Here is a 24,279-nt window from a genome sequence, read left to right as displayed (position 1 = left end):
CCTTGACTACTAATACCACCTCTTCAGAGTTACTACCAGTTGGTCTAGGGACACCTGGATGGCTCAGTCAGTTAAGCATCTGACTCTTGGTTTAGGCTCAGGTCACGATTTCAGGGTCTTGAGATCAAGCCCTATGCCAGGCTCCGTGATCAGAGTGGAGTCTGCTTGAGAGGTTCTTTACCTCTCCCTCTGCCCCTCCCTGTTTATGTGTACGTGCATGCATGTGCTCTCTCTCTCCAAAATAAATAAATAAATAAATAAATAAATAAATAAATAAATAAAATCTTCAAAAAAATAAATCTACCAGTTGGTCTATACATATACACACACACGTGTGTGACTGTGTGTATCGTTTAAATGGAATTATATCTTAAGTGTTATTCTTTGAAGGTTTTTTCTAACAGTAAATCATCAACATATTTTTGGACATATTTATGAAAAAATATTTGAGCACCAGTTATGTGCCAGGTAGGGAATATTCTAGGAATAGCAGTGACCAAAAAGTCTAGGTGTATATATCTTCCTTGTTATGTATAGAGCTGTAAGATATTTTACTTAAAAATTCCTATATTAACGGACACTGGGATTATTTCCCTTTTCCCTATTTCCAACGTTGTTACTGGAAACAAACATATTTAAATATTATACATACTCTTCCACACTTGTGCTAGTATTTCTATGGAATAATTTATAAACACGGTATTACAGGGATTTAGGGCTATTTGCATTTTATACCTGATTAGAAACTGTCAACTGCTTCCTAAAAAGGTCACACTGAGGTCATCATTATATCAGAGAAGCCACCCACCCACGTTTGCCCACCCCTACTAAAATTGTATAAATTTTTAACATTTTGTAAACATAAATAATGAATCATAAATTTCTGTTTTAATATGCATTTATTTTCTTACTAGTGAAGCTGAACATCTTTTTATGTTTATTTTTGTTATGTGTCTTCTATCAAGTGTTTGTTTATAACCTTTGCCTGTTTTTCTATTGCTTTATTTTTTTCTTATTGATTCTTAAGTGTTCTATATATGTTGTAGATATTCTGTTTTACACATTGCAAATATTATAGCTTGGTTTGCAAAAGTCAATGTATTTTGTCTGTTTATAATATTGTTGGCCGTAGAGAAGTTTTAAAAAGTTTATGTAGTTTAATGTGTCATGCTTTTTTCACAGTTATTAGGTTTTATCATATTTAGAAAAGCCTTCCTCACCAAGCCGATTAAAAATTCTATTTGAGGGGCGCCTGGGTGGCTCAGATGGTTGAGCGTCTGCCTTCAGCTCAGGTCATGATCCCGGGGTCCTGGGATCGATTACCGCATCGGGCTCCCGGCTAGGCGGAAGGCCTGCTTCTCCCTCTGCCTCTGCCCCTCTCTCTCTCTCTCTCTGACTTTCATGAATAAATAAATAAAAAACAAAAAACAAAAAACAACAACAAAAAAATTCTATTTGATTTTCTTTTTTTTTTAAGATTTTACTTATTTATTTGACAGACAGAGAGAGAGAGCGAAAGAGGGAACACAAGCAGGGGGAGTGGGAGAGGGAGAAGCAGGCTTCCCTCCGAGGAGGGAGCCTGATGCAGGGCTCGATCCCAGGACCCTGGGATTATGACCTGAGCAGAAGGCAGAGGCTTAACGACTGAGCCACCCAGGCGCCCCTGATTTTCTTTTTAGGATTTAAAACTTTTAGACTTTTTGATACATCAGGAATTCATTTTGTATGTAACTTGACTAGCAATCCAACTCATTTCTTTCTAAAATGTTAATTTGTCAGTCCATTATTTTTTATGAAGATAAAATCAGATCAAATGAGGATATTGAATACAAGAATAGTGAAGTTTATCAGTCATTAAAAATGACCTTTTGAAGAATGTTTAATAAACCAGAAATAAACGTCATTTTATAAACTTCATATGTAATACTTCAACTATGTAGAATACATACATAGTAAAAAGAAAATAAATTTGTTTAAATATTGAGAGGAATAGCTCTCTGAATTAGGATTCAAAGTGATAATTTTTTTCTGCCTTTTTGTATTTTCCCCAATAAGCATGCTTACTAAATATAACCATAACAAAGTTTTTAGAAACATTATCAAACACTTACAAGGAACAAGGATAATAGGGACAGAGCCCAGTGATAAAAATCTCATTTGGTGCTTACCATTTGGATGAAAAGGAATTGTCAGGAATTTCACAACTGGAGGGACTAAATTGTATTGTGATATAAAGTTTATTTTCAGTTGGAAGAATAATCCTATGATAAAGAAACAAACATTTTTACTTAAGTGTCATGTTGTGTTGATGAAATGAAACCTGAAGTTTCTCTTTAGCTTAGCCTCCTCGAGGTCCCTAGAGTTTTATAAATAAATTGGATCATACGGTACAGAGAGTCCTCTAGATAGTCTAATAGACTCCTCACAATCTAATTCCACTGTGTTTTCAGCCTGTTTCTCACCGCGTGAGTCCTTTCCATCCACTAACTCCATCCCCTAACACCTGCCCCTTACACTGTATTGCTCATATTTACTGAACTCACTGTTTTAGAACTGTCTCTTGTTTATAAGCTTTTGCCATGCTGTTTACTCAGACTGAATTTCCTTCCCCTCCTTCCAAACCTAACAAACTCTTACCCATTCCTCAGGATTCAACTCAAATGTCACTTCCTTGAGAAGCCAGCCATTCCTGACCTTCTAAGACAAAAGTAACTAATCATTGTCTTCTCAGCATTCCATTCAAGATCCATTAATAGCACATATTAGATTTTATTATAATTAACCACTTACGTTTTTCTCCCTTACTTCCCTCAACAACTCTATTTTGTTAATCCATAAAGAGTGCATGGTCATTAAAGATTATAGTGGCCCAGTCTTCTCAAGAATTTGATTTATAAAAATTTTGGGAAAAATCACGAAGGAAAAAAATGAGAGATAATTGTGGGATTTTTATGCAAGTAGGAATTTTGATAGTTATTCTCTGATTTAATGGAAGACTTACATGATATTCCCAATTGATACGCTTTATTGTGTCTGCTTCTTAAAAGTGTAATAACATTAAAATTTGGCATAAGGAAAAATTCAAATCCAAAATTTCCATCTACATTAACAAATGGCAAGAAATTAAGCCACATGATGAAAAAAATAACATGTGAATACCTTTAGAATTCTAGAAAATTTATATACTGTAACCTTATTATACATGTAAAGAAGATAGGCTAATAATGGTATAAAGACTTTTAAAAAGTAAATTGGTTTTGAAAACACAAACCATGCCAAAATGTATTTTGTAGACCTTCAATATCGGCTCCCCATTCCATTAGATCTTCACTTACAGGAAAGGCAGTAATACCCTTTAATTAAAAAAAAATCAAAGCAGAAGAAAAGATTTAATATCACAGCTTTGAAAATCAAATGTCAAGTTACAGTGAATTCCAAAAACTCCACATTTTCTTTTCCTGATAAATTTATTTATTTGTTGATTTGGGGAGATGTTATATATTATATACTGTCTTATTACACAGAAGTTAAGGTAGATTCCAAGAAACACACACAATAGTAAATTTAAAATAAATCATAAGCATGGAAATCACAAGTGGGACTACAAAGTCAAGCTTGAGATGTGGCTTATATAAATCAATAGGTCAATTTAAGATTCCAAATAGAAAAGATGGAAATAGTTGGAAAGATGCATTTCTTCCAAGCTTTAAAAAAACTATATGGATGCTATATGGAGGGCATGGAGTAGAAAATTTTCATTAAGAAAAACACAACTCCAACATAATGCTTGTATATAAAAATAAAGTTTTCCTATGCTTGAGGTACTGTCCCAATGGGGGGGACAAGAAATGTATTTCATGGAAAAGTTTATCCTTTACGCTGAGGGATACACTTAAATATAGTGAACAAATATTTCTGAGCAACCACATAGTTATTAAGTATGTAAAATGCTAGTCTGGATAAACATTATATCTCTATTATCTACATTATTTGTAGTTACATATCACTTCTTTCTTCATCAAATTCTCTTTTACCAGAGAACCACAAAGTTCAGGTAGAACAGGAACAAACAACATCAGATGTTAGGTTGGTATGTCTGGGATTGTTGTTGGACTCAATAATTGTTCCTAACATCTCCAGTGAAGACAATACTTCTATAGCATGGTGTGGAGGCGGGGAAGGGGGGGGGCAGAACAATGCCATTGAACTACACCTGAGGCAACTATTGGTAGCCCTTTGAGCCCTCCAAGGCAGCTTTCTTTCTATTCTTTGTCTTAAGTACTCCCTTCCCCTCCCTTCCATTTTTTATTCTTTATAGAATAAGTGATAAATCAGCCTGTGGCACCTATGGACCTCACTGTAATATATATAATAGCATTTGGCAAAAAGTGTACTAAGACAGCGAGGAGTAGAACTTAAGACTTAAGAGCTCACCAGGGGTTTGGAATCAGAAAACCCTGGGATGGAAGCCTGGGGCCAAATATTTACTGAACCTTTCTGGGGCTTCGGTTTCTGGTAGGTAAAACAAAACACTACTTATTTAATAATGTTGTAATTAAGGAGCACAACCCGGCACCTACTCATCACCCTCTGATAGGGCTTAAGCACACATAAATTAGGACAATATGCTCCATGTTTTTATTATTATGATGATATAATAATTCGTATTATCATAAGATGATTGTTATGGTGCAATCCATTCTTTAAATAACAACACTGTAGTGGCAAATTAGGTTTAACTAAATTATGCCTTATAGAATAAACACGGATTGAAATGCTTTTAAAAGCGTCTGCCTTCGGCTCAGGTCATGATCCCAGGGTCCTGGGATCGAGCCCCGCATGGGGCTCCCTCCTCAGAGGGGAGCCTGCTTCTCCCCCTCCCTCTGCTTCTCACCCTGCTCATGTTCTCTCTCTCTCTCTCTCTCTGTATCTCTGTGTCTCGAATGAAAAAAAAAATCTTTAAAAATTCTTACCCCAACGAAACACATCCCTCCAGGTTCCCAGGACTCACCTTAAAATTGTTCTCCTTCAACTCCTGGAAGTCTCTTTCCAGCAAGAAGTAAGCTCTGCTGTGCATGATAAGGCAGCAAAGGGTCTGGCACTTGTCCCCACACCCCTAGCGTTTACTCTGAGAAAGGTGTCTGAGATTATGGGTCACTCTCCCACACCTAGTAAACTCACGTAAACTACTTGTTTTCTAGAGCCCCAGAACGCTCTGTCCTCCCAAGGTAAGTGCCTCTAAGTTGGATTTACAACAGACTTTTCTTTCTCCTCTGACTCCTCCCAACCGAGACTTCCAGAAAGAAAACGGGCACGTTCTCAACTGCGGCGTGTCCCTGCGGTGCCAGCTCACAGCCCAGGCTCAAGGCAAACTTGGAGGAGCACCTGGGACAGCTCGCGTTGTTCGTGCGTGAAGCGGGCGCGAGAGGGGGAAGGAAGCAGAGGTAGCGGAGGGCGGTCGTTAGTCGGGGTAATCTGCGCTTCACAGGTGTCAGTGGGTGCCCGCTTCGCTGGAGGTCGCAAATCGGTTGCCAAGCAACAGGACCCCACTGCGGGAAAGTAGCGGAGCTTGGCTGCCCCTCATCCAATCAGCGACGGGGGGCAGGCCTCTGGAAACCTTCGCAGCCAATCGGCCAACCGTTTCACTTTGACAGGCCGTGAGCTCCGTTGTCAAGGCAACACCCCCCCCCCCCGCCAACTCTCCACCAAAGTAGACTGTAGACTACCCAATTAGTGTAGAGTGTGAATAAAGTTCCAGGATCTTTCAGAAGCCTTCACTCGAAGTCCTCCTCTGAAGTGCTTTCCTTTTTCTTTGAATACCAGAAACTATCGGGTAATAAGTGATCATTAGGTACAAGTCTGAGCTTATTAATCAAAACTTATGTGGCAAGCCACCATTCCTAATACGTTCGCATACATTATTATGTCATCGTACCCTACAGTTACCTTGGGAGGATGTTCCAGGAACAGAGAAGTACTTAAAATGTCTCAGGTTCCCATCTTTTGCCACAGGGTTTTGCTCCTGCTGTTCCTTCTATGTAGACATTTACCACATCCCTTCTACCCCCTCTCCCCCCATTTTTCTTCACTCATCTCTCAGATTTAACTTTGCTCACGATTCCTTATGGGATCCTCTAAGACAAGATTAGGTTCCTCTCTTTTGTGATCCTAGAGGACCCTATATTTAGGTCCTCATTAGCATTTACCACACTGGATTACAATCGCCTATTGTCTTCTTCAGCCAACCGGGAGCTACTGAAAGGTGTTCATTTACTAGTGCCAACTACAGACATTGGCAACATAGTTCAGAGTGCTCTTTGGTTATTTACTTATTTGTTTTACTACTTTTATGGAAACACTATCAGTTCAATTAGTTCATTCATTCCACAAATATTAACGACTTATTATGTATTATGGAACAAATTTTTTTTAAGATTTTATTTATGTCAACAGAGAGAGAGCACAAGCAGGGGGAGCGGCAGGCAGAGGGAGAAGCTGACTTCTCGAGGAGCAGGGAGCCTGATGCGGGGCTCGATCCAGGACCCTGGGATCATGACCTGAGCCAAAGGCAGTCACTTAACCAACTGAGCCATCCAGGCGCCCCATACTGTGGAACAATTCAAATGAAGTGACAGCCTTTATGCAACCAGTATACAATAAAGTACACAAAACAAAAATACATGATAAATGACATGTAGACAATAAAAGAGTAATGTGACGAAGAGTGCAGCAGGTAGTCAAGGGTTAGACGTGGTGGTCAGGGAAGGCCTCTGTCAGGGAGGATTTTGAGGTGATACTTCAAAGATGAGATGAAAAGGAGCCAACTTTATGAAATGGAGGGCAGATACTTCCAGGAAGATAAAAACACAATAGTTCTAGTCAGGAAAAAGCTAGGCTTAAAAAAAGGAATCACAGAGGCTTGAGAGGGCATGAGTGAGATATAATTAGGGTGGGGCCCTACAGGATGGGAGGTTTGGGTTTTATTTGAATAGCAATGGGGACCCATTGGATGGTGTTAAGTCCCAAGAGAGAGTCATGCTCTGGTTTACATTTACAAAATTACCCTGGCTGCTTTGTGGAGAATGGATTGTGGGGGAAATCATTTAGACGGCTCCATGTTCAATTTCATGGCCAGGTATGATAGCTTACAAATTCCCAACAATATATTAATTTTACTAACATTTTGGCACAATAAAATTATTTTATTCTATATTGCATAAAACTGAATATAAAGGAATTTTTCCTATTAAAACATCAACTAGGATCTAAAATTGAATTTTTTCGGCTGCCCTTTATATCCATCAGATTTTAACTTGGATTTATGTAGGACTGTGAATGTAAAGTGAAAGTGAGGACAGGGCACTTCAGTGAGAAGAGAATGCACCAATTGGGGTTTTTAGCTAGCTTTTTTTTTTAATGATGATATCTTGATGATTTCTTGATGATATCGTGGCGGTCCTGTGACTCCTTCGACTCCAGCAGGGGAACACTGTGATAGTAAATGCAGGATCCTTTGTTATTTCTTCAAAATTTTGTTCTAAGGATGCCTGGGTGGCTCAGTCGGTTAAGCAGCAGGCTCTTTTTTTTTTTTTTTTAAGATTTTATGTATTTGACAGACACAGCGAGAGAGGGAACACAAGCAGGTGGAGTGGGAGAGGGAGAAGCAGGCTTCCCACTGAGCAGGGAGCCCAATGCGGGGCTCGATCCCAGGACCCTGAGATCATGACCTGAGCCGAAGGCAGATGCTTAACGACGGAGCCACCCAGGCGCCCCAAGTGTCAGGCTCTTGATTTCATCTCAGGTCCTGATCTCAGAGTTGTGAGATCAAGCCCCCACTGGGCTCCACGCTTAGCATGGAGTCTGCTTGAGATTCTCTCTCTCCCTCGGTCCCTGTCCCTCCCCCTACCCTCTCTCTCAAAAAATAAATAAATAAAATAAAATAAAATAAAATTTTGTTCTAGGGGAAATTATGTTAAGGTAAAAGAAAAAGGTAAAATTAAAACATTCTTCTGAATTTTTAGAAATTGATATTTATATCCTATTTTAATGCAATGAAGATCAAGTTGGTAGATTCTCATATGACCCCTCCTGGACCTCTCCTCGGGACTTCAGCCTAGTATACTCAATTGCCTCGTTCTTCCCCAGCTGTTTCAAAGACATTTCAAATTCAAAATGTCCAAAAATGAACTCATTACCTTTCCTCCTCTCCACTAGCCTTCTATTTCATTTTGTTCATTCAGTTTCTCAAGCTGGAAATCTGAAGGCCCCTCTCACTCCTCTTCCTCATGACTCACCTTCAATTACTCACCAAAACCTGCTGCTTTTCTAGCTTCTTCTCAAGCCTTATCACCAGAGCCCGAGCTCACAGGCTTGTTATTTCTTGCTAGAACACAGAACATCTTTATACTATACTCCTTGCCTCCAGACTTGCGTGTCATGATACCTCATTGTAATGTATGTAAACATACATTAATATGTGATCATGTAATTCTCTGCTGAAAGTAGTGCAAGAGATCCCCCCCCCAACCCCAGCTTACCCTACCTCCATCCTACAGGGCTTTAAATGTGGATTGACTTCTGGGGGTGTGGGTTGGGAGGCTAAAATTGTGGGCAACCTTGTATGCATCTGTAAAACTATATGTGTACGTGTGTGCACATTGACTTTTTTTGGTAGAATGGGGTCATGGGATTCATTAATTTCAGCCGAGCCTGTGATGTAAAAAGCTTGAGAAACCATGCACTACAGAGTTAAATCCAGGCTTCTTAACATGGTGCTGCAAAACCTCCCATGCTATTATTCCCATCGACCCTTCCTTTATCGATGCCCACTCTGCTTCATATCGGAAACAGCAGCATCACTCAACCGCTTGTCTTTTCCCCGTATCTACCATCTTGCCCAGGCTCTCTACCTGGACTTTCTTCCTCTTCTTCTTTATCGGGCTAACCAGCTCTTACTCATGTTGAAAGACATAAATTCCTTCTCAGAGTCTTCCTGAAGTACCAGGATGGGTTTTGTTCTCATTTAACCTGGGTGCATCTTTGTAGATCGTTACCACATTGTTTTGAAATGATCTGCTTATGGGCTTTTCTTCCTTACTAGAATGTAAATTCCTAAGGGCATGGCGACCTATTTATTCATCACTGCATTCCCAGCACCAAGCACCTGGCTGGGAGGGGCGTCACTATATGCTGACTGAATTGCACTGAGCAGATAAAAAATTGGGGGGCCAGGAGAGTGACCCTTCCATGACAGAAGCAGACATAAGCAGAGGAAGGGGTTTGCAGAGATGGGGGGCGGTGGGTGATTTCGAGGCGTTCAATCAGCCCCGTGGGCACATCACAGGTTCAAGTCGGGAGGACGGTGACAAAGTAGACAATGGAGGAGAAGAATCACTGACAGTAGGAACCCGCAGAGCAGAGGGGCTGGAGAGCTGCAGGCGGGTCGTAGATTGTAAGCGCAGTCCCCAGGGCACCAGGTGGAAAGTGCAGCCACTTAGAAAGGTCCACAACCCTCAGGTCTCAAGGGACAAAGAGGTTAGAACTCCTGGAACTGTTTTGGGAATGAAATTGCTGGGAAAGACAGCTTCCTGCCAGTCGGCCTCTGGGGGTTTGGCTCTATTGTATTTGGAGGTACTGAGTAAACGGGATCACAGTTGACCTCGCTGGCTGGCCAACATCCTGTGTTTTTACAATTAGCTGAGCTCCTGTGTGGATGGGAGATGGGCTTTGGTTACAGAGGCTCCTGAGCTGATAAGTGGAACTGGGGCTTTGGAGAGGGGTGGGAGTGAGATGTGTGTGCACGTGTGTGCACACATGGAGCACGTGGGTAGCAACTGGCTAGATTTGCTTCTTGCATTAATAGCAGTTGCTGGAGACTAGTACCATCAGCTGTTCAGATATCTGAGTCACTTGAAATTGCAAACTTCTAAGTAGAGGCTTATCTGAAAATATTTTTCTCCACATGGACTCACCTTCCATTTATTATGGCATATGTTTTAATAAAATTTCCCCATACATGATAGCATTGATGTTATGTCCTTGCCATGGCTCATTCCTAAGCCATGTCCTTCTCTGCCTTATTCATCAGATTTGTTGTTGTGCGTGTTTGTGTTTTAGATAAACCAACACAACCGGGAAAATAAATCCCATCTGTAGTCCTTCTACTGTCTTAGTTTATTAGTTAGTCTGGGTAAAGAATGTGTGCTCTCAGGACAGACCAGGTTTGTGTCCCAAGATACCTATGTTTGGATAGCCAGCATACCCTTGTAGAAGTTACTTAGCCTCCCTATACCTGCATTGTCTTGCCTGTAGGATGTGGCCAGTGAAGTAGATACCTACTTCTCAGAATTACTGTGAAGGCTGAAAGCAGTAATGGCTGCCAAGCCCTCGCCCACTGGCTGGCCCGGAGTGATAGTCAACACCCGTGTCCACTGTGTGCTGGGCACACTGTTCTAAGTGCTCTAGGGGAATTCATCGCATCCTCAGAAACAACTCTATGAGGTAGGCACTATTATGATTCTAATTTTTGCAGAAGAGGGAGGTACACAGTCACAGAGCTGGAATGCTGCTGAGCCAGGAGGCAACCCCAGGGTATCTAGCTCCAGAGTCCATGTTTTTAACCACTAGGCTACCCAGTCTCACAAATGTCTCATGTTCTACCAAGTGAATTCCCTGGCCTTCTTTAAAAAATTATTGCTACTCTCAATAAATTTTTCTTTTGGTGCATCTGTTATTTTTGTTTTTGTTATTTTTGGTGCATCTGTTTCTAAGTGTGTTCCTACTTGCTTGCTTTCTGAGTTTTCCTCTGCTAAAATATAAACCCAGGAAAGCTAGGCAACTGCTGTACAATAATATAGTGCTTGGCATGTAATAAAGGCCCACTATGAATCTGTTAACTGAATGTGAATTCTGTCTTTTCTTTTAGATTATAAATTCATTAAGAACTCAGTCTGACTTCCATAACTTATAAATATGTAGTACACTGCTGCTCAAAAAAAAGTATACCAACTACAGAATCATTATTTTTACATTAACTTTTATTACTTTTGTATCTTCAAGTGGAGAGTAGATTTTATTAAGTCCTATTATATGCTTTTTTGGGCTTTCTCTCTCAGTCTTTCCCCCTAAAAGTAGGCCTAGAGGATGGAAAAGAGAAATGTTGCATTCTATTTCTTATGGTGGGCAGAATTCTAAGATGACCTTCAAGATCTCCACCACCTGCATATGCCTCAGGACTGTGAATATGATGCATTTTTTTTACTCTTTCGGTTAAGTTATATGGCTTAGTTGACTTTAAGACAGAGAAGTCATCCTGGGTGAGACTGACCTAATCAGGTGAGCCCTTAGAAAGGACTGGGCTCTTCCTGAAGTCAGTAATTGAAAGTGTGAGAGGGATTCTTTGTGAGGGAGATTCTCTTTTGCTACCTTTGAAAACTGAGGGGTCCATGCGGCAAGAAATATGGGCAGCCTCTAGAATCTGATGGCTGTCTCTTGCTCACAGAAATTCCGGCAAGAGAATCAGGGCCTCGGTCCTACAACCAGAAGCTACTGAATTCTGTCACAAACGCATGATCTTGGAAGAGAACCTGAGCTCCAGATCAGAACTCAGTCTGGCCAACACTGTATGAGACCCTGAACAGGGAATTCCTTCACGCCATGCCCAGATCTGACCAACAAAACCGTGGGCTAATAAATGGGCATTGTTTTAAAACATTAAGTTTGTGGTATTTTGTTGTGCAGTAATGGCTAATTAATACAACTTATCCAGAGCGTACAGCTACTGACCAAGACAAGTTATGTGGCAAAAGTTCAGTCAATTACTGAGCTGGGTTTACCCTGATTTAGTATGAAAAGAACTTGAAACCAGTTGATAGACATTACCATATGGCTTTAGACAGGGTTAGGGGATAAAATGGGTGTGATATCTGAAAAATGAAGACTGAACTAAAGTCTCTTACACAGACTTTCATCATCCTAGGTGAGAGAAGCAAAGAGCAGTGTAATTATTTAACATTTGCAAAGTTACTGGGGCCACCTCCAGCTTCAACAACCAGGCATCCCCTCCCCCTCTTTTTAAAAACAATTCTTTCCCTCAGGACTTGGACAGATGTTTTCATTTTACTTAAACTAAAAAACTGTTTTCCTCATCCACCAGGAATATGTACCAGTACAAAGTGTTAACCTCATTTGGATTGGAACCCCCATCCTCAAGAACAAAAAAAGGCTGAGGAGCGCCAAATGTCAGCTCCGCTGTGAGAAGTGTTTTAAATCATATTTTGACGTATGTTACGCTGTTAACTAGAAAATGAAGTGCAGCACACATGCTTCTAGTAACTCTGGTTTCAAATCATATGATCCCTTCTTTGTCTTGAAGACCTTTTGATGTGCATTCCCAATATTGAGTTTCTCTGCTTTTAATAATCTTATATTCCTTCCTCAATATAAATGTCATGAAAAATACTGAATGCTAATCTTCAAAGATCAAACAGGAAGAAAGAGGTGGGCAGCATAGTTCAGCAACTTGAATTCCTGAAATTTCTCATTTAAAAATTTTATTTTAGCTTATAAAAGCCTAGGCTCAAAGAAATGCTCCATTCCCCCTTGTAAAGTTGAAGTGGCAGGCTCTCCCCAATTTCAGAATTGTGTTAATTACAGACTAATTCAGTCTCTCCTTCTAAGGCACCTGAGATGCAGGGGCCACTTGATCACTAGTCATATCTGAATTTGTGGCTACCTAACAGAGAGGAACTCAGAACCAATACATGCTGGCTTTTATTTCGCATTCTCTGCTTTAGGTAGGATTACAAAGAGTCCAGGTTTGCCTAGGCATGGGGGCGCTGTTTCTTTCTTTCTTTCTTTTTTTTTTTTAAGATTTTTATTTATTTGAGAGAGAGCGTGAGAGAGAGAGAGAACGAGCATGAGCGGGGTGGGGGGGTGCAGAGAGAGAGAGGGAGAAGCAGGCTCCCCACTGAGCAGGGAGCCCGATGAGGAGCTCAATGTGGGGCTCCATCCCAGGGTCCTGGGATCAGGACCTGAGCCCAAGGCAGATGCTTAACCAACTGAGCCACGCAGGAGCCCCCATGGGGGCTTCTTGGGAAAAAGGACTATCAGTGACTATCAGTGCTAACAGTGGGATAATCCCTGGCAAACTGGCACAGCTGATCACCCTACCTTGGGCATCGAGGACATTTTCACAGTGGGAATTGTGTAGACAACTTGGTAACAGCTGTTTACTTGCTTTGGAGCTTGGTGTTTAAAGAAACCCAATTTGTTTTCTCTGGCAGGCTGGTGTCCAAACCCCATAATCCAAGTATTAAAACATAGTGCCCAGAATCCCATTAGGCATGGACTTGGGTCTATGATGAAGGAATGCAGTGCCCGCCTGGGCACTTTACAGGCACTCAAATGTTTTAAGAAGATCAGGTCTCCCTTTATTTCATTCCCCACATGGGAACACCAGTTGTTGAGAGATAATACATTTAATATTATCTAAGTATAATTGTGACTATGTGTGTGCTGGGGGGGAGTGTAGGGAACCGCTTAAAAGATGTAATTATTCTAGGCTTCCTTCACATATATTGATTTAATATACTTCTTCATGGTGTTCTCAGTTGCCCCCAGGGATGATTCCAGAATTTCAACATGGGAGAAGCTTTGAGGTGGCAATTGGCTTGGGGGTATAAGGGATGACATATGGTTGAGGGATGGTCTAGGGATGTGTCTTGAAGCTGTTTTTACTTAGTGTATGTTTATTAGGGCTGGTTTGAAGGGAAATGATGGAAATTATTGGAGGGCTAAGCCCGCCCCCGCCTCACTGGCACTGGTACTGCGTTCTATACTATGGCATGTGCATGAATAATTAGGTAGAATACTTTGTGCCCCAAGTATTTTACCACATTAGAAAATAATTTATCCCTTTGTAAAGGTTGTTTAAAACACATTGAATAATAGCAATGTTACCACTTTTTGAGCACCTACTATGTGCCAGATACTTCTTAACATATTTATATATATTCTCATTAAATGTATCAACTCTGAAAGATAGATACTCTAGAAAAATCATAAAATTATCTAGACTTTATTTTTTGATAACTTTGTGTCAGGTGCACTTCACTGCGGTTGACATAAATTAGCTCATTTCGGTTAATTAGCTTCAATTCTAGGAAGTAGGTGCTTTTTCAGATGAATAAAAGTACAGTTCAGAAACTTGCCTAAATTTACATGGTTACCGAGGGGTGAAAGGGATATTTAAGCCCAGGCAGCAGGACGTCAGAAGCTCTACTCTTAACCTCTATGCTACATTCACAGCCTTTTACGGATAGAGAAACAGAGATTGCCTTACTTACTCAAAGTTATCCCGCGCCTGTGCAGGAGCAGTTAAAAAGTCCATGCTGGATTGCCCCAGTCTCTTCATCCAGGTCCCATGAAGGAGATAGTGTTTTATGCTATTATCTGAGGAATTTACAGATTTTAGGGTAGACTTTCCAGTACATTCTTGGATGGTCCTGAGGTTGTAATTTTCAGAATCTCCCCAGAGAATCCTGAGAAACTGGTTTGACAACTATTGCTTTCCTGCAGGGATGGCTAGTAAGTTTCGCCTCCAGTGTTATTTCTGACTGAGTAGTAGCTTATCCAGGGCAGTATGTTGAAAATTTTAAGGCTAACTCTGAGTAGGCTGGAAAAGCATCAGGGAAGGGTACTGGTGCTGTGGGTTTGCTATTCCGAACCCATCCACTCAGGGCTTCAGCTGGCGGGGGGGGGGGAGGGGGTTGTGATCTTGTTCCCAACTATTTGCCCCCTTCCCTGCAAGGAGACCCTACATCCCTGCCTGTGACTCTAATGGGGTGGCCGCAGTGCCTCTCAGCAGTTCGAGATACATCCATGTCCCATAGTCAGGTTCATCCTCAGAATTTGTGTTGGCCAAGAGAATAAGAGAGAAGGACGTGACATAGAGCACGTCCAAGCAGAAGGTTTTCAAGTGCCCGTGTTTCAGCTCTGCCTCTTCCTCTTTCTTCTGTGCCATGAGAACAGCTCATCCTTCTGAGAAAGCCCCACTTTCAAGTGATTTTTAATGTGCGTGGACTCAAAAGAAACCTTTCAGGAAATTGTATTAGAACGAGCCCCACTGAGGGGAGCCTGGGTGGCTCAGTCGGTTAAGCATCTGCCTTCGGCTCAGGTCATGATCCCAGGGTGCTGGGATCGAGCCCCGCATCAGGCTCCCTGCTCTGTGGGAAGCCTGCTTCTCCCTCTCCCACTCCCCCTGCTTGTGTTCCCTCTCTTGCTGTCTCTCTCTGACAAATAAATAGTAAAATTAAAAAAAAAAGAGCCCCACTGATAATCGAAATTACCATTTCGATGCCTGCAGTGGTCAAGGAGCACCTGCTGTAGGATGGAGCCTGACCTCTCCCTATTTCTGCTCAAAATCCATGTGCCTCTAAGGTCAGGGAGAGCTTTAGCACTAACTTACGGCTGTATGCAGCCAGTTCTGTTGTTTTGTGTGTGATCTGAATTTCAGTCAAGAGCACAGGTCCACAAAGACTGATACTTAGAACCACTTTCCTTCACATTGAATATTCCCTGAATTATCTGTATTCAGCATGTCAGGGTATTGGCCTTTCTCAAAGTGTAAGGAATGTTCTATCTAATTTTAAAGAAAGGGCTTTCTCCTAACTTAACCATTCCTGGTTAGTAAATAAGAATAGTTACTAACCTGGTCACTTTGGTGAGCATATGCACTGTGTCAGGCCTGGTCAGCAAATGGTATAGTCCTCATTTGTGAATAAGCAGTTCATAGGTGCTTGGGATTCAGCTAGTCATAAATATGTCAGCAGACCTTCTCCCTGTATGTCTCTATTTTTTAAGCCCCACCCCTCCCCCCCCACCCCGCCTAATTTCCCAGGGGATTACATTGACCTTGAGTACTTTGATGGTTTGTAAGGCTCTCCTTCCTCTGAGTTAACAGACTCCTTAATACTCTTGGCATTTATGGTAACAAGCTTCAGGTGCAGTCATATCTTGGCTGCAAACATTTTCCTCTTATGTGTGTGATCCCTTGCTCCTGCTCCTCTAATATAGCATTTCCTCTTCAGCATTTGAACTCTTAGTTGAAAAGAAAAAATGCTGTATAAATTAAAAAGAGTATGAGCTTCCCTTCTAGCACCTCCCTTGGATCCTTCTTGCTGTCCTCCCTCAGAGCTTTGTCTCTAAAGGCTGTGGGGAGCATAGTCTGAGCAGGACTCCTCACAGCCAGCCAGCAAGGACTGACGGACTGCCACTGGCAAAGAAACACAGAGGAACACGCCACAGGTGACTGGATCCAGCCAACTGGGTCAGCTTGTCACAGGAAGCTCAGGGGAGGGGGAGCCTCTGCAGCTGCTTCTGCTGGATGCTTACTGGGAGCTGGATCTTTCCTCTTCCCAAGAAAGACCAGCCTATGCCTGACCCTAACTTTGTGATGTTGCAACAGAGAGTTCTTTTAGTTGTGTTAATCATAACTGCAAGGAGTCAAAGGTACACTAAGAGACCAAGTCTTTTGAGCCTGTCCACATGAAGGGAAAAGCTTTTGATTACTTTCCAAGAATATGGGTCTTGAGTGAACTAGACAAGGTAGTCTTGTCAAAGGCTGGGGCTATTAGTTTTCTATCCAAGAGAACTACAAAAATAGAACCATTGTCAAATCGTTAAAGCAAAAAGGGTTTTAGTGCTAAGTTTTTCATTAAATAAAATCTGATTTTTCCTTAAGGGGAACTAAAGTGGCTAAAATGTTATTAAATGCTTATATATACATTTCTAAGGAGGTAATGACCATTCCCCTCCTTCCACCCCCAGGCCTTTAATGTGATTCTCAATCTTTAGAATACAGGAGGGCTTGTTAAAACACAAATCGCTGGGTCCCACCCCCAGAATTTCTGATTCAGGGCTTCAAAGACGGGCCTGAGAATTTGCATTTCTGGCAAGTTCCAAGGGCCACTGGTCTGAGGACCACACTCTGTGAACCACTGAGCTAGGTAGATAACAGAGCTCCCTTTAATCAGTAGTTAGTGGTTTGTACTAGGCATTATCTGAGGTGGTGCTGCAAATTTACAGATGTTGGTGATTAGGGAACTAAGGTTAAAGGCCCAAATCACAGAACTGAAGGGACTGGGGCTGGTGGGAGGGGAAGAGCCCGGAGAGACAGAAGGAAATAGGAGTGAAGGGCAGACGGAGGAATTCACGCGAGAGGGAGAAACCCACCCTGACATCGATCTCACGGCCATGTGAAGTGACTGCTTTATTGAGTTTGATTGCTGAGGTGGTGACAAGAACTGTACCTAAAACAGATGGATAAGGCCCTGAAGGTTTTATTGTACTCCCTTCTGTATTAAATAGCAGCATGGACAAGTTCTTTGAACTTTCATAATGATACTCATTTTCCTTGACAGTGTGTATTAATTGCCAGATGGGGAACTCTTTCTTTTGGGCAAAGAAGGTCATAAAGATAAGCTGTGACAATTAAACGGCCACATTTCTTTTATTTTATCAGTATGGTTGGAATCTAAGTTGAACATGATAAGATGTACACAGCTTTTTCTTCTTCAGAGTTCTAAGACATGATTTTTGATGTCTAAGTTCACATGGAAACAAGGCAGAAAAGGATGCAACTTTGAAAAACCAATTTTTACATTCCATTTGGTTGTAATTATTCAATATATTATTTTGATTTTAAAAACTAAAATCTATATGGTTGGATAGTATATGGTCATGAAATCATTGGGATTTTTCCCTTCCACCTGTGGTCGCTGGCAAAAGAATGCCCAAGTCTGTTAAGAGTCTACTTAAAAAAGAAAAAAATCATTTCAATGAAATAGCAGTAAATAGGAATTGTGATTCCTTTTTCTATGAAATGTCAATAATTAGGAGAAATAATATTAAAATTCCCAAATACCTCCATGATAGCAATATTCAGGAAATAGTATTATATGGTAAACATTTTTAATAAACAGCAGCATAAAGTAATCAGTGTTTAATATCATCTCTGGTGTGTGAAATACAAATGCACATATCCTCAATATAAAATAGCCTTTTTGTCATTACATCCATGCTTGTCTATTTGAAATGCCCATAATAACAAACCAAACATTAAGTAATACAGTGATTAAATGCATGCAGTGAAAGTAAGAAAAGATATGGGAGGGCAAGACAGCGGAATATTGCCATGATATATTTTAAGAAAATCCGTATCGAGTTAAAAAGAAATAAACAAAGGAAACAAAGAAACAGACCGGATATAAAAATGCAGAGATATATTTTCACTTCTGTGATACAAACCATAAACATAGTTTTGTGCAAGAAAAAAAAAGAAAAAAAGATCTGAAAATAAAGTCATCTTACAAAACATTGTCAACAAAGCGAAAGGTATTTTTTAGTTTGTGAAAAAAATACTATTTAATACAAAAGGGACTGTGTTATGTAGTATCACAGTGCTATTATAAAATACATTATTACAAGTGGTTTTGAAATTTGGTTTGCTCACCTTAATGGCCTCAGTAATTATAAAATGTTTAAAATAAATGTTATAGTTCTTTATAAAAAACTAACTTGAGTTTATTTTTTAACCATAGTAATGTTTTTCCAGAGTAGGTATTTTACTGGCTCATGGAATGCTAATTTCCCTTTAAGGGACTCCTAGAAAAACTCAGATTCACTGAAATTGTGTTTACTTAAAATAATAAATATTCTTGGAAAACAACTGATTGTCGTATGATATACAAAATTGTGGTTTGAATCTTCATCATTAAACAGTTGCATAGCAACAAAAGGATACAAATATTCTCCTCTACCTAAAGTTAAGAAATGTAACTTTTGAATCAGGTTATTTATGTCACAAAAATATTTCTTAATTTATCTCCCAAATAAAACTGGATATAGCCAATTCTTTGAGTTCACAGTACCAATAAGTCCATATTTATTGTTTGAAGATTCAGTGTTTGGGAAAATTGCAACACATTTGATAAACATACTTCCCTGATTTATCATCCTAATTGCATTTTTTTTTTTTACAAAATTGAAACATCAATGTGCTTCTAATTCTTTTGCATTCTCCTCATCAAATATCATTTCCAGGAATTATTTTATATCCTGTAAGTCTCTTTATAAGTCTCTTAAGCTGTAAAATTAAAAAAAAAAAGAGAGAGAGGGAGAGAGACCTTGAGACACTGTTCTTAGAATAAAGGAGTTATTTTTTAACAAGAGAAAAAAATCAAACATAACATTCCTTTCTATATAGAACTTGAAACCCATAAGAATTCTAAACTTGGCAAAAGATGGCTAGCGGGTAAGTGGCATGAGATGCACATTTGATGCCTCCCTCCTAACTAAGGCAAAAATGATTATGCTGCTTCTATTCACCAGCTTAAAAAATTCAGTTCATGGTAATCTTTGAAATGAGAACCCAGTACCTTTTTTTTTTTTTTAAATACTGTCATATTTTGCAAAATAGAATTCATAGTCTTTGGATTCCAACTAATTCTATGAATAAACTGTCATAACTTCTGGTGCTGGAATAACATCTATGAACATTTCCAGATCAGAAAAAAAGGTGAGAGAAACTTTAGATATCGGTGTCATAGTTTCCTACTTCCCCAGAGTTCACTGATGGTGAGCACCCTACACCTTGGACAACCCCTATGCAGGAGGTTGTAAGCACTGATGCACTGCTTTGCAGCCACACCTCTCTTCTTCAATGTTCTCGGTCCAGGGAAGCTCCTGTGAGGCTGTCCCCATGGGCACCCTTGTTCCTCTCCCATGGGTGCTGATCTGGGCCAAGGGGCCGTTTTCCTGACTGTGCTTCCTTTGGTTCCTCATTTCTAATGCAACGGAGTGAACTATCAACCAACAATCAATTCCAGCATCCGCATCTAGCCTTCTTATGGTCTGAGGCCCTATATTATTTCAAGCGCTTGTGTAAACACACTGTGGAAAAGGCCTTCGTGATCAGCAGAGGAGATTCACAAAGAGGCACACTCTGCACCTTCCCAAGGAAGCCCCACTGTGTAGAAGGCTTCGGGGGATCTTACATTTGTCTTATGGCTCATTTCCATCTGGGATTTCAAAATTTTGCCTAGTTTCCTCATTGATTCTGAATATCATTTCCATACAAGTATGCATAGAGTCTAAATTGAATCAACATAATTCTTGAACATTTGTCCTGAAGATAAGACAGCAGGTAGACAAATGCTATGATATATACATTTTGGGGAGAGACCAGTCATGGAGAACGAAGGCAAATACACAAAGCACCGTTTGACTTTCCTTTTTGGTTTGATATTTAATCACAGAATTCTTTTCCTCTTCACTGGTTTGCAGTTTTTAGTACCTGAAACCAGATGTCCCAATCCCAATGCCATGTCATGTATCCCTGATGGAGTGTTAATCCCACAAAGTGTGGTTTTTTTTTTTTTTTTTCCTGGCTGGTGTCTGCCCTGCTTGGTAAGACAGTTAAACTTCACAGAAGATACTTGTTGCAATGTCTGCTAAATGAGAACCTTACTTTAATTAAAAAAAAATTTTTTTTTGAATTTAAATCTTTTCTACGGCTTTCTAGTTTTTTCTGTATACCACATTTACAAAAGTGGTGCATTTTACAGTTCTGCGGAAATCATAGATTCGGTGTGTCCGTGAATATTGGAGTCTCCTAGCAAAGATGGTTGCTTTGAGTCTATTTTGTAGGGTTTTTGAGATTTGTTGCCAAAAACGGTGATACCCATTCCACCGGGATGATTTGGAATCGACATGTGTGGTAGTAAGGGAATATTGGCTTCCTGGTTGGATCCCGAAGAGGGCAGGCTGGTCACATGACCAGTGCTCGTGGACCCACTGGCGCTGCTCGGGGACCGACTCTTGGGAGGCGGGCAATGCTGGATCACTCTGGGAGGGCCTGTTGGCTGATAGTGGGCAGCTGGAAATGCTGCATATCCAGGAGGTATTGGGTATCCATTGATGGGGATGAATCGCTGGTTCTGAGGTATTGGTGGGCCAATGAAACCAGCAATCTGGCCCTGTGGTGTAATACCCTGGCTCGGGAACATATAATTGGGATATCTGGGGTTACTGAGATTACTCACTGGGCTGGCGCTAAGGGAGGTGGTCTGCGTGGTGGCATTTCCTCCCGAAGGGGTCGTAGAGCTGGTGTGACTGGACAGTCCCTCCCAGGAGCGAAGCCGGACGTGAATATCTTTAAATCTGGGTCTCCTGGAAGGAATCTCATTCCAGCACTCTGTCATGAGGCTGTACATTCTGGGCGGGCAGTCTTCGGAGCATGGCAACAGCTGTCGTTTTCTTACCATTTCGATCACCTCCTGGTTACTGAATCCGTAGTACGGCTGCAGTCCAAAACTGAAAATCTCCCACAAGACAACCCCAAAGGACCAGATATCGGAATCAGATGAGAATTTGCCATACATGATGGCTTCAGGGGGCATCCAGCGAATGGGCAGCAAAGACTTACTCTGTACCCTGTAGTAATCAGCAGAGTATATTTCTCTGGAAAGCCCAAGGTCTGAAATCTTTACATGAAGCTGCTCCCCGATTAAAATATTGCGAGCTGCAAGGTCCTTATGGACAAAGAAGTGACTAGACAGGTACTCCATGCCGGCTGCAATCTGAATCGCAATGTGCAGAAAATCTCCGTGATCGAGGCTGGATTTTACGGTCCCGTCTTCGTCGCTGCTACAGCCGACATCGGAATGTGGGGATCGCATGATAAGGAACTCGTGGAGATCCCCCTGATTCATATACTCGAAAAGCATACACACCGGTTGCTCCTGAGTGACGGCCCCTAGAAGGCAGACGATATTGGGGTGGTGTAGTTCAGCCATCAGGGAGGCTTCCTGTTGAAATTCTGTCCATTGCTGGGGGTTGTTGCAGTCTTTCAAGGTCTTTATGGCAACCAGCTGAGCATGGTCCATGCCTGGGAGATAGAGATGGCCCTTATAGATCTTTCCAAAGGCACATTCACCCAGTTCTTCCATAAAACGTACAGCCGAGAGTGGGAGCTCTTTAGCCTTGCTCTGTATAAAAAGAAGCAAAAAGTGTGGTTTTAAAACATTTCTTAAGGCAAGACATCTTGGCCTCTGAAAGAAGGGGTGGGGCATATAGAGAGAGGCTCTATAAACCAGACTGAATAAAATACTGTAGGTCTCTAAGTCTTTAAAGTTGTTGGCCACAACCTGGAGGAGGTACCACAGGCGGCTTTCTGTCACTCCCACTGCCCCCATCCACATCCCCTGCTCCGAAGGCTGCTTGCTGCCGGAGACTAGAGTCTTGCTAGTGTGGTCCTGAGACCAGCAGCATCGGCGTCACTCAAAGCTTACAACAGATGAGGGCTCTTGGGCCCACCCCCAGGTCTGCTGGATCAGAATGTGCATTTAACAAGACCCCAGCTGATTTCAGTAAACATTACAGTGTGTGAGGTGTTGCTGCAGAGGATAAGGCCTGAATTCTCCGCCTGGCATATAGAGCGTATGTGATTTGGTCCTAACCTGCCTACCCCTGCCACTTCTCTATATGTTAGCGTCACTTTACTTAAATAGGTCTCCTCAGTGTCCACCCCGAACGCCATGGCCATTCTTGCCTAACAACTCTCTTCCTGCAATGTGTTCTTATTCTTAGGGTATTTATTGTGCGAAAAGCCAGAGAAACCAAAATGAAATGCTGTCCTCCTGCAGTGCTCACAGTAGAGGCAGGGAGGTTTGGAATGTGCTCCCCAGTGCTTATCAAGTCTTGTTCCCTCTGAAACTCTCCCTGACCACTAAGGTCTTTGCCTTCTCTGGAGTCCTTTTGCTTTACTGTCTGAATGCCACCATACACAAGAGGCAGAGTGAGGGCTGGTTACATGCGTGGCCTCCCCAGACAATTTGAATCTGAATGCCACCTTTTCCACCTACCAGCTGTGTGACTCTAGCTACGGTATTCAACCACCCTAAGCCTCAATTCCCTCATCTGTAAAATGGAACGATCATAATGGATAATTGTACTGGTAGGGTTCTTTGTGAATTTGTAGTGAATTAACATTTGTAAAGTACTCAGCATGGTGTCCAGCACATGGTAACTGCTATTTAACTTTTAGCTGTTACCTTGCTGTTGTTCTTCTTTTATTTTTTATTAATTAATTAATTTTATTAACATATAATGTATTATTTGTTTCAGAGGTACAGATCAGTGATTCATCAGTCTTGCACAATTCACAGCGCTCACCATAGCACATACCCTCCCCGATGTCCATCACCCAGCCACCCCATCCCTCCCACCCCCCTCCACTCCAGCAACGCTCAGTTTGTTTCCTGAGATTAAGAGTCTCTTATGGTTTGTCTCCCTCTCTGGTTCATCTTGTTTCATTTTTCCCTCCCTTCCCCTATGATCCTCTGTCTTGTTTCTCAAATTCCTCATATCAGTGAGATCATATGATAATTGTCTTTCTCTGATTGACTTATTTCACTTAGCATAATACCCTCTAGTTCCGTCCATGTCGTTGTAAATGGTAAGATTTCGTTTTTTGATGGCTGCATAATATTCCATTATATATGTTGCTGTTCTTTTAATGAATATTTTGTCCTCTCAATCAGATTTCAGTTTCTTTTTTTCTAAAGATTTTATTTATTTATTTATTTGAGAGAGAGAGACACCGCAAGAGAGGGGACACAAGCAGGGGAGAGGGAGAAGCAGGCTCCTGGCTGAGCTTACATGAAGCTGCTCCCCGATTAAAGCCCGATGCGGGGCTCAATCCCAGGGATCATGACCTGAGCCGAAGGCAGACGCTTAACGACTGAGCCACCCAGGCGCCCCCAGATTTCAATTTCTTGAAGGGAGGCATTGCTCTTCATACCAACTGATAACACTACAGCTTTGCAAGTGGGTTGTTTACTAATTGACGTTAAGACAGACAGGAAAAAACACCTAGCTCACAATGGAAATATGTATTAAATTGTCACATTTGGTATTGGCAATAATTTTTGAAATTCACCTCAAATCTAGCCTGAATTCTAGATGAATTTGCTAAGAAACAAATCATAAAAGCAATGCATTTGTACATAAACTAATTTTAAAAATAATTCCCTCACTTTAAATTTTTTAAGAAAAAGAATACTACTCTGAGTGTTCCAAATGAAGCTGACAATGTTGTAAATACATATAGAATTCAGAGTTCTCTGTACAGAGTTTAAAACAACAGTTTAGAAGATTAAGTAAAATATTTCTCTATTCCAAACTCTATTAATTTAAAATTCATGATGATTAGTTCTGTTC

At 41.1% G+C, this 24,279-nt stretch overlaps 2 protein-coding genes across 8 annotated transcripts in view; both read right to left on the bottom strand.

Annotated features, from left to right (window-relative positions):
• Window positions 1–5,511, bottom strand: part of UBE2U (ubiquitin conjugating enzyme E2 U) — a 65,680-nt gene extending 60,169 nt beyond the window's left edge. For 2 of the 7 annotated variants that reach the window (XM_027616707.2, XM_027616722.2), the window contains exons 1-3: window positions 5,012–5,511; window positions 3,272–3,353; window positions 2,169–2,261 (exon numbers count right to left, since the gene is read on the bottom strand). In XM_027616707.2, coding sequence (XP_027472508.1) covers window positions 2,169–2,261; window positions 3,272–3,353; window positions 5,012–5,077 — 241 coding nt within the window. In that variant the 5' untranslated portion in view covers window positions 5,078–5,511. Of the gene's footprint in view, window positions 1–2,168; window positions 2,262–3,271; window positions 3,354–5,011 lie in introns of those variants that run through there. The other 5 variants (XM_027616714.2, XM_027616750.1, XM_027616735.2 and 2 more) reach the window with 5 other exon arrangements.
• Window positions 5,512–17,556: 12,045 nt separating this feature from the next.
• Window positions 17,557–24,279, bottom strand: part of ROR1 (receptor tyrosine kinase like orphan receptor 1) — a 181,240-nt gene continuing 174,517 nt past the window's right edge. Inside the window, 1 exon segment of the mRNA XM_027616695.2 lies at window positions 17,557–22,046. Coding sequence (XP_027472496.1) covers window positions 20,619–22,046 — 1,428 coding nt within the window. The 3' untranslated portion in view covers window positions 17,557–20,618.

This window comes from Zalophus californianus, chromosome 4, assembly GCF_009762305.2.
Source record: "Zalophus californianus isolate mZalCal1 chromosome 4, mZalCal1.pri.v2, whole genome shotgun sequence".
NCBI lineage: Eukaryota > Metazoa > Chordata > Mammalia > Carnivora > Otariidae > Zalophus > Zalophus californianus.
Note: the sequence above shows the minus strand (reverse complement) of the source record. Positions and strands in the feature narration are given on the sequence as shown.